At 36.5% G+C, this 15,300-nt stretch overlaps 1 protein-coding gene across 5 annotated transcripts; it reads left to right on the top strand.

Moving 5' to 3' along the window:
* The first annotated feature begins 608 nt into the window (after window positions 1-608).
* On the top strand, window positions 609-15,183 carry LOC106168170 (uncharacterized). 5 transcript variants are annotated; one of them, XM_087012576.1, is made up of 11 exons: window positions 609-652; window positions 9,687-9,869; window positions 10,657-10,755; window positions 11,211-11,309; window positions 11,615-11,713; window positions 12,033-12,131; window positions 12,289-12,378; window positions 12,741-12,957; window positions 13,416-13,560; window positions 13,823-14,226; window positions 14,516-15,183. In XM_087012576.1, the coding sequence occupies exons 2-11, from the start codon at window positions 9,765-9,767 to the stop codon at window positions 14,638-14,640; spliced, it is 1,482 nt and encodes a 493-aa protein (XP_086868702.1). In that variant the 5' UTR covers window positions 609-652; window positions 9,687-9,764; the 3' UTR covers window positions 14,641-15,183. The 5 variants fall into 5 exon arrangements, with proteins under 5 accessions (XP_086868702.1, XP_086868701.1, XP_086868700.1 ...); XM_087012575.1 differs by lacking the exon at window positions 609-652 and adding an exon at window positions 3,085-3,163; XM_087012574.1 differs by lacking the exon at window positions 609-652 and adding an exon at window positions 8,574-8,669.
* The last annotated feature ends 117 nt before the right edge of the window (window positions 15,184-15,300 follow it).

The raw sequence follows: 15,300 nt of genomic DNA, 5'->3' as shown, positions 1-15,300 counted from the left end.
TGTTTTTAACTTATCATTGAAAATATTTTTTCAGAATTATAGCAGAAAATTTTATCTTGCTTCTCCACCATATTACAGACCAAGATGCATGAATGTTTGAACGTAATTGCAATTTCGAAAAAAAAAAAAAAAACGGCAGCACTGTTAGAACTTGGTTTATAAAACCGATACTTTCATAAACATTCCATTTCATAAATTGGTGTCAAGCAGCAGTGAGCAGTGGAATACGTGAATTTTTTTTTTATTGGCTTTGTCTTGTTTTGCTTGGTGTATCATTATTTGGAAAGGGACAGAAGGGGAAATGCCTACCTCACAAACTAAAGAGGAGGAGGGGGCGGAGACCCACTGTGGATTACTGTGTCCCATGATCTGCCACTGTAGGCCCTATTACGTTATCAATGTGTTCATTTTGTTATACTATTAGGCCTACATCCCTGACATGTGTAATAAACAGCACATAAGCATATCAAGCTTATTTTAATATTTTAAATGTTAAAACACCATATAGATGCATATTCCATTGGACAATAAACGTCCTTGAACTAGATGTTTGTTTTGGTTGAAAAAATAGAGTCAATAGCAACAAAGGGGAATTCCCCCTCGACATTTCTAAAAATAGGGTGTCGCCATTTGCAGGAGGCTTGTAAAATCGGTAAGTAATACTGACATTTTTCGAATTTCTGAGGTAACATGTCAAGCACACCAACGTGAACGACAGACATTCAAGTAGTTCTACTTGGGATATAAGTGTATTGTTAACATCTGGGTAAAAAATTCGTGGCAAGACATCATAAAGATTGGAAACGTTTGCCCTGATCGATCTTGGAAATTTTGCGTTACTTTCTGTTTGCAAGTAAATATGTTGTTATGAAAATTTAGATATAAAGTGCTTTGGAATAAAACAGGGTATGAATGACTAAGTTAAAGAAACTTTCACAATAATAATAATGTTAGCCACCGGCCATTAGCAGTAGGTAAGGTAATGATGTTTTTACGAAATTCTGAAGGAAAGGGACAACCATATCACTGAGACCAAGAGGCATATAAATACTAATAGCTGTACTTGGGATATCAGTGTGCTTTTAACTATGGGGCAATACAATCTGTCCTGCTTACGACATCATTAAGATTTGGAATAATTATGTGAAATGACATGTAATTCTGTTTGCACAAGTACATGAAAATGTATGTAAATGTACTCAGGTTGAAAACTCAAGTGAAACCGTTTGTAAAAAAATATTGGAATAATACGTAATACTGAGTTGGAATATGTATATAAATCAGATTTAAAAGATGTTCGAAATAACCTTTTAAAGAGGAACGACCATGTTTTTATAAGCTTTGGGACAAATTTTTTGTAGACTTGATAATGTGCGACACACACACACACACACACACACACACATGAACATTAGGGCCTATGTTATCAATGTGTTCAATTTGTCATAGGCTCACAACCCTGACATATGTGTAATAAATAGCACATAAACATATCAAGCTTATTTTAATATTTTAAATGTTAAAACACTATGGATGCATGCTCCATTGGACAATTTTAAACGTCCAACTAGATGTTTGCCTTCGTTGTAAAATGAAGTCGATAGCAATAAGGGGGAATTCCCCTCGACATTTCTAATAATAGAGTGTCGCCATTTGCACGAGGCTTGTAAAATCGGTAAGTCACTGAAATTTTTGAATTTCTACAGTAGCATGTCAGCCACATCAACAATGTGAACGAGAGATATTCAAGTAGGTATACTTGGGATGTCAGTGTGTTGTTAATTCTGGGTAAAATTTTCGTGGCAAGGCATCATAAAGATTGGAAGTGTTTGCCTTTAGTGATCGATCTGGGAAATTTGGCGTTACTTTCTGTTTGCAGGTGAATATGTTGTTATCAAAATTTAGAATAAAACAGGGTATGTGACATGACATGTAACTTTTGTTTGCACAAGTACATGAATATGTATGTGAATGTACTCAGGTTGAATACTCAAGTTAAATCGTTTGTAAAAATATTGGAATAATACGTAATAGGCCTACTGAGTTGGAATAGGCCTATGTATATAAATCACATCTAAAAGATGTTCGAATTAACCTTTTAAAGAAGAACGACCTTGTATTAACAAGCTTGGGGACTAATTTTTTGTAGACTCTATCATGTGCGACACACGCACTCACACACACACACACACACACATGAACAGACCAAGGGTAAGGGATTTTTTTGGCTTTGCTAAATTTTGTTCGGTGTGTCACGGGGTAACATAACATTTGAAATAATAATTTTGGTAAACCCCTCTTCGGTATACTGAGTACTTTCTGACCCTGTGCACTGTATTGTGCACCGCATGATAGTCTGTGGATTTAACGTGTAAAGTCATGTTTTATCTGTGAAGCGTGACAATTTGTAAGGCAAATTTGGACATCGATACCTAAGCAAAAACAATGACCTGCCTCCTGCATCACTTTATACATAATAAGGTAAAGATATTAGCTGCATATCGTACATGATCTGTATAACCAATCTCATGTAATCCAGCATTTAGGTTTGATGATTTCACGTATTGTCCACGCAATCAGCATTGTTCAATAAGTAAAGTAATTCTGACCATATATGGTAAAATGCACACGGAACTGATGTATTTGCACACGGTACACCATTTATTATAATATAAATATATCTGAAATTTATTGAAAAGTTGGATAATTTCCAAAAAGCTGAAGTGCTAGAGCAGAGGGTCAACAACTAGTAAGAGTGGTGACTTAAAGGGTTGAGGTTAGCACATGGAAGTCTTGTAAACTGCACTCGGAAATAAAACAAAGTATATTCTACAAACTGACTCCTTTTATCAATAGTTACGAAGCCCATAAACTCCGTAACAGGTGTATTATATGAAAAGGAGTAGAAGGGGGTACCTTGCAAGCTGAGTGTGGATGGGGGGGGAGGGGGGGGGAGACACCCTGACATATGTGTAATAAATAGCACCTAAACATATCAAGCTAATTAATTAACACTATAGATGCATCTTCCATTGGACAATAAACGTCCTTGAACAAGATGTTTGCCTTAGTTGAAAAAATGAAGCCAATAACAACAAAGGGGAATTCCCCTCGACATTTCTAATAATAGAGAGTCGCCATTTGCACGAGGCTTGTAAAATCGGTAAGTTACTGAAAATTTTCGAAGTTCTGAAGTAACATGTCGACCACATCGATGCGAACCACAGACATTCAAGTAGTTCTACTTTGGATATCAGTGTGTTGTTAAAGGATTTGCTCCATGCCGTCAGAATGGCCTGAACGGAAAATATTCTTCAGAAAACATGCCCAACTAACGATATCTTTATCCAAATACGCAAATTAAAATCTCATTTTGTAAATTTTTGGCTTTAAAAAACGTCCTTTTTGCTCGGCCTGAGAGTAAATGAGCTACGTTGTCACGTGGTCTGATGACGACAATCGAGCCACTGGAGAATAAAGCGTGCTTAGCTGTTAAACTGAGCTGCATTGTCTACCTGTAAGATGACTTCTCTGGCTTCTGATAAAAGTTTATACTCATTCAAATCTCTTACCCGAGGGGTCTAAATCCTCGTGAAGCTGTGTAAAACCATTTCCCGTCTAGTCAATTCTTTAACAAGCATTTAATCATGGTTATCCCAAGTTGTATAAAACACTGCATTTGAATGAGTTAAGGGAAATGTTGATTATTGCATATGAGGTCCATGTTATTTGTGAAATTCAATTTATTTTATTAAACCGCTGACACTCCGTCTTGCATACTTTTATTAAACTGAGGTAAACAATGCCCGTTACCTTTACAAGTCCTATCTTAATCATCCATCTAACTGGAACTTCCTTTACCTCTTAATTAGAGGGTTAAATGGCATTCAATTTGTCTTGCTTGTATCGAACGCACTCTCTATCTAAGCTTTACCTCAGTTATCTCAGGTAAAAATCTACCTGTGCGTTAGTTACAAAGAGCAGCTCCCGTAGACCTGGGGGTACTAGATAAAATCTGAACACCAGGTTTATCGAGGAGCTAGAGAAAGAAAGGAAGAAATTTTCCTGCATAACTTCATAGGAATTTTAACATGGACTTGATCCAGCTTAGACCTCCAAACTAACAGGGTGACATGGGCAATTTTCACACACATCATAAAACTATATTTCAGTTAACCGCCTTTAAAATAAATATACCGTTCTGGGTAAATTAGAATAGTTATTAAATCGCGAGAATATTTTTGACTTAAATGATGATTTTATTATTAATGGAAATTAAGCTACTATATGAGGTACATTTGCTGTGATTACGCTGTCCTTCATGTTTTGCGTAAGTCTACATTTTGCTGTATGTGCTTGTAATTTTTTAAAATATGTGCGTACAATTTTTGCAGGTCTAGTTATCCCCCTGTTATGTGATGAGAGTATAAATTTGGCAATTAGTTCCTTAGCTTATTTAAATAGAATTGCAGTGTAAAATGTTCAACAAGATGTTGGCGAAATAGCCCATTACTTTTCGTAGGTATTTCCTCCGTCAAAGTTTGTCTAAAATTATCTTTCAATCTTTACTCTTTCAAAGACAGTATAAAGTTACCTGACATATTTTCGTGTAAACTTAATGACAAGCCAAGTGTCTCCAGTTCATTCCGTACTCAATTTTACCCAAGCAAAATTTTTTCTTGAGTAGATCTTTATAGCACGGTGTTATAAGCTTACAAATTTGCAAAAAAAAAAAAAAAAAAAAAAATTGCGTACTGACGCAGAATTTGCGTTTCAAGTTATAAAATGATCAATCTTTTAAATTATTTAATATTTCAGATGAAATACTCTTCAGAAACAAATCCTCAATGCATAAACGAATTAGGATAACGAACCATTTTATTACAGCAGTTCCCATTTTTTCTTTAATATAACGCTCTTTTTCCTGTTTTTCCTCAACACGTTTTCTTCCACGGAAGCTTCAAGATACCCTGAGAGCAATTTCTTTTATTAATGTTTGCGACCGTGTTAGAACTTAATTGTTTAATTCAAATTCTTGTTTTTCTTTTTATCAAGAGCTTGTAAAATATGTGGGTATTACCTCCAATATTGAATTGTATAGATTGAGTGCTGAATCTTCAAAATAATAAACAGGAATTTGAATATATACATTTAGAGCTAATGAAACTGTTCTCTCTTAATTGTTTAAGTATTGATATATAACGTCATTTACAAATACCAATAAAATAACCCCATGAAATAAACGAGATATATTGAAAAATATGAAAGCCCACCAAGACGAGTTTCATACCTGTTATTACCTGGCTTGGGAATTGCAGCGGTGCATAATTAACAGGTTTTATTGTTAACGAGCTCTTGGTCAACTACAATGAATTTAAAAATGCATCAGCAATTAGTACGCTTGCCAACTGATGACAGTATCTAAAAGACTATCAGCTTTTGATATGATCTAAAACACCTGAGGTGACCGAGATCGCGAGGATCGCAACTATTGTCACCAAAGTTAGCAAGTTAGTCACGGAAGACCGTCACAGATAAAGAAAGATAGTCAAGGAGTGCTGCAATTTTAGTGAATCCCACGGCAACACACTGAGGCATAAAGAAAATTGCTCAACTCCGTTCAACACAACTTTCCAAAATCATTCTGTCTGTTTGCACCATGCAGCTCAGTTGAGTCTCATAGACCTTTATCGTGATTGTCGTCACAGTACCACGTGACCCAGATCTGTTGCTTCATTTATGCATATTCTCCCAGTCGGAATGACGTCACAACCGGATATAGTCCCTAGCAACCAACCGCGTGGGGGCTAAATCGGTCGTTAGGCGCCATCTCGCCTTGTATTACAATGAAGACTTGACCAAAAAGCTCTGCGAAAAAAAGCGATTTTCATATAATTCAAGAGTGAAAATGGAGTTTGAATATGAGGAAGGACTTCGTCCAGATTCACTAAACAGGTATAGGGCAAAACTTGATCTTTATGGGCATGATATTTGTCCTTACAAGCTTCCAGCAGATGAGTGGAAAATGATCCCAAACAATCGCCAGACGTGTAAACTCTAGATATTTTCATCTTTTTGGTTAAGGTCCCAAGTAAGTATATACTTAAAAAGTCTACCTAAATAAGATCAGCACTACTTTTTGTGCTTTTTTTAGGTGTTTGGTTATCTAGTTACCAGTATTTATGGAGAAGGAAGCGTTAAAAATTCCAATGAAACGTACTGATGACGATGTTTATCATAACGTTCCAAGCACTGATATCACACTAAATATTTTTATTCGCCCTATCTTAGTTTGAACGAATTGATGAGCGGAAATAAAGAATTGAATAAAGAATAAAAAATTGAATTTTACATTCCTTACTAGCATGCATTTCTTACTAAGAAAGTAATCCTCTTGCCTGATCAGTGATATTAGACACTAAGTTGCATCAAGGAGATAATTCCTTGGTTGCATGTAGTACTGTTATTGACCGCCCCTTTGTTGTTTGTTTCTAGATCACCGAGTTTTTAATTACTTCAAGGTTAATTTGAAATACAGAGGCAGATTTTAAATTGTCTGTTTTTTGTACAAGCGAGTGTGTGTCTTTTTATTGAACAGCACTTCATTACCTGTCTCTAAAATTGGAAAAATGTTGGAATTACTTTCAGGGTTGCACTCACTGGAAGCCATGGAAAACTATCGTTCCCTGGAAGCTCACACCTTCTTCACATCTTGTTGGGCCCAGACAGCATACCATGTTGTGACTCAGAGTGTATGGATACAAGTGCTCATTTTTTTCAGTCCCACATATGTGTGTTTGAATTTAAGTTGTCAACTTTTGTCTCAGTCACACGTTGTGCAATTGCATATACTAGTAAGCGCTCAGTTTTTTTCTCAGTCAGACATTATGCAATATGTGTGTGTGAATATAAGTGCTCAGTTTTTTTTCTCAGCCATACATTGTGCAATATATATGTGTACATGATAAAAATAGACGTTCAGTTTTTTCTCAGCCGTACATTGTGCAATAAGTGTATACAAATGTAAGAGCTTTTTTCATGGGAAATTATTTTATGCACTGCATATCCGATTGGAAAATATAATGCAGTAGCACATTATGCAATGTCTGTTGATGGCTATTAGCGCTCATTTTTTCTATTTTTCATGGGAAAATCAGCATTTTATTCAAGTATAATGCAATCACACAGTGCAAAATGTGTATTAAGATGTCAGTGCTTAGTGTTACATTTTTATAAGAGGAAAATGAATCTGATGCTTAGAATTACCTTTGTTTCGTGTGTATTATCATAACGTATATGAATCACTTTTGTTTTTGTTTTAATTTTTTGTTAAATAAAGTAGTTTTATGATAAATATTTTATTCACATATCCCAAATAAAAATAATGTCCGGGATGTTTGAAATGTGCATTTGGATTGCATATATCCACGCAAGTAACTGGTGAAGAGAAGAAAAGAATAAAAACAAATTTGAAATTGGAACAATTTTTTTTTTTTTTTTTGTTCAAAGTTCTCAAAAGTGAACCATTTATCCATTTTGTTAATAAAATCCTTTCATACCGATCCACTCTCATCTCTGCCTTTTGGATCACCTGATCACTCGTGGTACACATGTACAGTAGGAGAAACATTTGGCACATTATCAGGGTGTGCACGATTGCTGATTTTTTTGTTTTGTTTACTTATTTGCATTTTTCATAGTGAATTTTTTAAAACTTTGTCATTATTTGCCCTTTTTATTGTTACAAGACTAGTACTTGCCCTTAAGATTTCACGTGATTGACGCCAGCTTTGTTTTGGCTTGACATCAAAAGAACTACTTAAACCAAATTTAAATTCAGATAGGCTTTTAACACTTGTACAGCTCTGGTCTGTAATTGTGCGATCAAGGTGTCAACCCCAAATTATTTTACACTGATCATTATCACACAGGTGAACGCCAATTAAAGCACTTTTCCTTGCATAATTCACATTAAACTGATTGAACTGACACTAACAGTATAACTGATCTAACTCAAAGACATGACTGATCATTATCACCCAGGTGGGCACCTGAACACCTTACCTTGCAATAATAGACATAATAAACAGAAAGCTGGTCGATCTGACACAAACAGCTTTCAACGGCTGTTAGTGTCATCCTTGGCAAGTTTTGTAAAATTCCAGAAAGAAAAAAAATATAAAAAAGGCTACACAATCTTCACGACTGTCTCGAATTATTTGGACAATGATATAATCGTTGATTTACCCATGCCAACAGTTGTCATTACCACAGATGCGGTATATTTATATAATATTCTACGTAAAAGAGAATGCAAAACCCATCTTATGACTCTAACCTGTGAAAAATGCAGGGAACAGACATTTAGAGAACTTCTTCGCGGCGACCAAAGTTTAGACCTAATGCCATCACTATTTACTCTTGCTCTTTTTATCGCTGACAGCCATTTCTCTCTTCTAAACTTCTCATTAGGTAAAACAGAGAACTTGACTCTAACTCTCTTTGTATTTTCTTGAACAACAGCCAGCTTCACGACAAGTTTTTGGCATGTTACTTGCTCCACGTCTAATACATGAACTGATCGCGGTTGCTAGGGAGTTTGTCCCCACGCGTTTTTTTCTGCGCGCGCACATGGGTGTCACGTGGGCTATCCCACTGTAAGAATTGAGGTGAGGTTTACTAAAACGCTTTTTCACTATAAATATATTGTTTTTATAATTTTTAAATGGCGGGGATCGATTAAAACATACCTCTAGTGTATAGATTGAGTGCTGAATCTTCAAAATTCGAGAAATGGATTTTTCCGTGAACCTTGTCCTTTAACATCTGGGTAAGAATTCGTGGCAATGCATCATAAAGATTGGAAGTGTTTGCCCTTAGTAGTCGAGCTGGGAAATTTGGCGTCACTTTCTGTTTGCGGGTGAATATGTTGTTATGAAAATTAAGATATTAAAAGTCATTAGATTTTTAGTTGCATTACGAATGAATCAGTGTATGAAGGAAGAAGGAAAAGGGACGGTCACAATACACCGACCCAAGCATCGTAGAGGCCACGGTAAACTCTCTGGCAAAGCAAATCAATACTGCTTTTGTAAATATGTATTACTATATTCATGTAGGCCCTACAAGACGACACGTTCCTATATTTCTACTCATATAATCTGCCTACTGTGTATTATTGTTGTGATTGGAACCATGGGTGTGCGCAGAAAGTTTTCCAGGGGGTCAAAGTCATCGAAGGGGGTGGGGGGGGGGGTAATGATTGGCTGGGTACCCGCAAATAATGTGCTTGCCAAAATTCCAGGGGGATCAAGTGACCCCACTGACCCCCCTGCGGACGCCCATGATTGAAAGCTATACCAGGAATATCTATTCACAGGAAACTTTGACAGAGGAACACACACGTGTACGCTCAAACACACACACACTCTAACAGAGAGAAGCAATACATGTAGCCTATACACCACCTCTTTGGCTTTCAAAAAACTTTTAGATAGTAAAACCAAGGAGTTATAACTCCTTGGTAAAACCCTATCCAGTTAACAAAAATTATGCGTTTCATACCCCCAACACTACTGTCCTTGTTTTTGATACATGTATGCCCTTGAACTGTTCATTTTTAGACAGATGATATGGTAAAACGGATTTTATCACTATCTTGTAATGATCACTGCGTCTTATTTCAGAGATACCGTACTTTGCCCTCGTAAGAATATCGGTATATAGTATATATACCGGTACACGGTATATAGCAACCAACCAGTATGGATGACGAAAGTCTTCTCTGGGCTGCATTGGATGGAGATATTGAGTATTTAAAGGAACTGCTGACTGCCAGGGAGTGCGACATCAATGTCCAGCAGGACGAGGTAACAACGTTAATTACTCTGTCACTAGTCACGATATCGTTTAGCTATTTATCATTACAGTAAGGATACAAACTGAAGTATTTACACTATTGTAGAAACGACCCATTACAAATTCCGTGGACATTCTCTTAGTAACTGCCTCACTCCATACTGTCTGCACGGGCTTTATGATATTATCATAATAATAGTAGCTGTGAACAACATTCACATTTATGGAATGGACAAGATATCGATATACAGTACAGGAAAACATGAATTTTGGTAGCAAGAAACCCATATGTTTCTGTTCTTCCGTGTACATACCACAATAAGAGATTATAAATTGTGCAGTTTACGATTTCGTTCACCGATATGCTTTGGCTTGCCATGTTTCATTTTTCATTTCATTTTTTTGTTTACCCCTAAGCTACTATTGATTTATAATAATAATGGTTTAAACATATCCACAAGAATTTGAGGCGAACTTTGCAACCTGTATTGTAGAGCAACAGAATGATATAAACATTTAATCATTAATTAGGTCACATAACGAAATTCACATTGCGAGTTACCATATGTCACTTTCTACTGCCAATTAGTAATTTTGATTTGGGACTGGTAACTATAAATTCTTTTCTTAGCCTATTGTCCCAAACATATACTTCGACACGACGTTGTTTATACATATCATAGTGAGAATTTCTGCTGACCGACTTTGATAATAACTGATGATTTTAAGCACCACACGGAAATAAGCATGATTCTGAAATATAAATTACCTGTTTACTCACACTGTCCGTATTTTCAGAGTGGCTGTACACCACTTTGGCTGGCTGCCATGCACAACCGAACGCAATGTGTCCAACTTCTCCTCCAACACGGGGCGGATACCAGTATACAGCCTGAGGTGAGTGTAGAATAGTCTAAGCATAACAATATCGGTACACTTGCGTTCTCGAAGTTTATTAAAAGTTATTGTACAAGGTTTACATACTCTGCATCTTTCTCTTAAATCATCTTAAAATATGCATCGAATCACATCGTTAACAGGGGCGGATCCAGAGATATTTTCTGACAGTCTTCCAAATTATCTTTGTTGATCCATCCTCCATTTTTGACCGTCTTCCGACAGAAAACATTAGATACCCGACAATGTAAGCTTGAAAATCTGACCGTCTTCCGGAAGACCCAGAAGACGGCCTAAATCCGCCCCTGGTTAATATCCTTTATATATCACAGTGATATTTGTTTTTGCTAATCGATTTTGGTTTATAACTGTTTGCTTTAAACACCCAGTGGCAATAAATTTGATTCTGCAAAATGGCTTATCTGTTTACTCACATTGTTTGTCCATATTCTTAGCATGGGGGTACACCACTACACTGGGCTGCCTTTTTTGGCTTCACACAATGTGTCCGGCTTCTCCTCCAACACGGGGCTGATACCAATATACAGACTGAGGTGAGCGCAGAATAGTCTAAGCATAGTAATATTGCTACTCTTGCGAATAACTACATGTCTTTTCCGATGTACATTAGAAGTTATTGTGCCAGGTTTACATCTCCTGCTTAGCGATCTTTTAAGTTATAACTAATTATCTTAAAGCATGTATCGATTTACATTGTTTACACCCTGTACATATCACACTGAAAATTTGTGCCAAATGATTTTGTTTGTAAATGATTGCTTTAAACACCCAGTGGAAATAAACATGATCCTCCGGCATGGATTATCTCTTTACTCACATTGTTTGTCCATATTTTCAGAATGGGTGGACATCACTTTACATTGCTGCCAAGCGCGGCCACACGCAGTGTGTTCAGCTTCTCCTCCAACACGGGGCGGATACCAGTATACAGGCTGAGGTGAGTGTTAAAGAGCCCGAGCACAGGAATACGGCTACACATTTTTAAGAAATCATATTAAGCAGGGGCGGATCCAGAGATATTTTCTGACGGTCTTCCATATTATATTTTGTTGATCCATCCTCTATTTTTTGACCGTCTTCCGACAGAAAAAATTAGATACCCGTCAATGTAAACTTGAAAATCTGACCGTCTTCCGGAAGACCCAGAAGACGGCCTAAATCCGCCCCTGTTAAGACCGTATTACGGGAAAGTACCATTTCACTAGACTGCACTTAAAGGCTACATTTTCCCTCACATTGTTTGTCCATATTTTCAGAATGGGTGGACATCACTTTACATTGCTGCCAAGCGCGGCCACACGCAGTGTGTTCAGCTTCTCCTCCAACACGGGGCGGATACCAGTATACAGGCTGAGGTGAGTGTTAAAGAGCCCGAGCACAGGAATACGGCTACACATTTTTAAGAAATCATATTAAGACCGTATTACGGGAAAGTACCATTTCACTAGACTGCACTTAAAGGCTACATTTTCCCTCCTCATACAGTAAGTAACACAAGTTGTGCTATTACAGGAGAGAAAGACACCAAGAATGGTGGCAGAGGACGAAGATCATGCTGCCGTAGTAGAGTTGTTCAGGCGTTTTGAAATACCAGATATACAGGTACAGGTATACATGTAGCGGTGTGAACGTGGTCAACCTTTAGCCCTTGAATAGCATTGGATTATGATACATAGAGTTTCGATCAGCAGTTGAAAAATACATAAATTCGAGTAATTGTTTCAAAGCTGTTTATTCTTTACCACATTTATGTGTATTTTTAGATATTAAATTATGTATCAATTATGGTTCAATATTATTAAATTATATGATCAATTATGATTCAATAGGAAGGCAGATGTGTAGAGGTCAAGTGTCCTGGGTTATAACTGCGCACGTCCTGAGTTCATGGACGATATTTTAATAACTGTTTCATCAAATATACCAGTTCCTGTAAAATAATTTAATTGATGCCATATTTACAGAGGTTTGTACTGACCAGGGCTTTGGAGCGCCTTGCTGAACTATTAGATTCTGCTGAATACACCATTATTAACCAGACCAACCTGAGCACAAACTTCCCTGAAGTCTCACAATTCCAAAAGGTGCAGGAACTGAAAGACTGGGTCAACAAGAACAATTATAAAAACATTAGAGATTTAAGGGTCGGGCTACAGTCTGCAAACCTTCCACGACTTTCCGGTAAGTAAAAGCAATGTTTACTTATTATTTTGATATACATAAAAATACATTATATTTCATAATATCGTTGTAACAACTGTCAATAATTGGACTGTAAGATTAGAAGTGTATATAATTATACAATGCATGATTTATCATTTGTTCTTATGTGTATGTACGTGTACACGTATTGTGGATGGTAGGCTTACCGTGGAGACTGATGGAATATTTATGTCAAGATTTAATTTTTTAAAAAGTGACAGTGAATGTGAGTCTTATATGTCTGCCTATGAACGGGTAAGTTACTGCATCAAAGATGTAAACATTTGCTTTTATTTCCAAAAATATTGAATAGCGTGTCGTTATTAAATATTATAAAGCATCTAATGATTCATGATTGTGCACAACCTACATGTGTAGGCCTATCACATCTATTTCCACATCTTATGATATCTACTTTAAATTATTCTCCCATACAGATGCAGCAGGGGACTGTTATGCTGGGGTGGTGACGGAAATTTTAAACATGACCCCTGATGAATTTGAAGAACGATGTAGAACTTTGGTCACTGCGAGGCACATGCACACGTCGCATTCGGCAACCACTGACCAACAAGATGCTAGGTGAGTGCAGTTTTGAATGTTAGAGCTAGTAATAGAATTAGTCAGGCTATTTTTATTCACCTGAAGGCACTCAGGTATTTTAAAGATATTTAAGTATTTACATTTACTGCTTTGTTAACAACAAACATTTTCTACAATTTTGGTTGCATAAACAGCATAAACGCCTGCGCCCTTGCTTATTGTGCATATACATATTTTAACAAGAGTGTGTATATACACGTGTGTATTTCTATCACAGCCACAACTCACTTTATATTCCCAGTTTGTCCTTGGATCAATACCGCCACGACGCGTTCATTGCGTACAGCGGCGAGGATGAAGAAACGATAGAACCAGTTCTACACCAGCTAAAAAAACTGGGGTTTAAGCTTTGGTATGCCAAAGAAGACCTCATTCCTGGAACACAAGTGATTAGTTCCATAAGTGAAGCGATCATTGCATCCAAACATACCATTGCGTTCCTGTCCAATAACTTTGTTCAGAGTCAGTGGTGTAAACAAGAGCTGCAGTATGCCATGCAAGAAGCCCTCAATTCGAAAAGAGATGTCCTCATTCCGGTGGTAATGAACATTTCACCTGAGGAAATTCCTTCCGAAATAAAAGGCTTGAAATACATTCATTTCGATGACAAAGAATTGATCCCAAAGCTTTTACAAGCCATTAAAGGTATTTGACGCTCTGACTTGTATATATAATTGCCTTACATTTTACATATTATATATAGTAGCTTTACTTTGCTGTCTTAAGTTTGCTAGTTCTTTTTTTCGTGTGGATAATTCATGACATTGGTGGCAATTACGGTATTTTTTTCATCTCGGTTCATATATATATATATATATATATATATACATGTAAATCAGTACACTATGAACACGTTTTTCACTAAAAACTGCACCCAGAATTATTTTGGATATACTTGTTATTTTCAGTTAATATATATCTTTCTTTAAAACAGAACCAAAAGACACACCCACGGTTGGTCAACTTCGAGACGAGAACGAGGTTTTGCGAGATCAGGTGCGACAGCTGACATCTAAACTTCAAGTGGCCAATGAGTGGATCTCGCTCCGTCGTGATTAATTCAGCGCCATTAATGAGTATATACACAAGACGCAAACTCGAGAAACATTATGGGATTGTCTTAGTGTGTTGGTTGTTAGTGTTTCTCAGTGAGTTGGGCTTAATAAATTGTACATTCTTGGACATAATAAGGTATATATTTAAGATTTTAATCATAAAATTATTACTTGCATTTGTCACCTTAATTTGTTGAACAGATGTTGAACAGATGTTACTTTTGCATAAAGATGAAGGGAACAGTCATGTGGTCCAAATTTTCCACTTAGAGCAGCGGGTGCAGTAATGAGGTTTATGTTCTTGTATGAGAAAATTATTTATGTTCAGAAGGTTACAAACCATTTGTTACAAATTTTGGACTTCAAAATGTAAATGCAAGGTGGTGTAAGTGATACCATGATTTGTCCTTCCGTTTTGCCTAGATTTGATAATTACACGTCACAATTGCTAAAATGCTTTTTTTCAATAATCATTGTCTCTAGGGGATTTTTTTCACACTCTCCATTGTATCATTTGAGTGTAAACGGCTTGTGAGAATTTCTTTTTTTTTTTTTTTTGCAATACATAGAAAAATGTTTTTTCCTTCCAAGCAACAGATACATGATATTTTGAAAGGGTGTCACATTTAAACTTTTTGGCAATTTGGAGTTTTGGAGTATTTTT

The sequence above is a fragment of the Lingula anatina genome, chromosome 5, assembly GCF_051362555.1.
Source record: "Lingula anatina isolate TDL-2025a chromosome 5, LinAna3.0, whole genome shotgun sequence".
Taxonomy (NCBI): domain Eukaryota; kingdom Metazoa; phylum Brachiopoda; class Lingulata; order Lingulida; family Lingulidae; genus Lingula; species Lingula anatina.
This window is presented reverse-complemented; position numbering and strand designations above follow the sequence as displayed.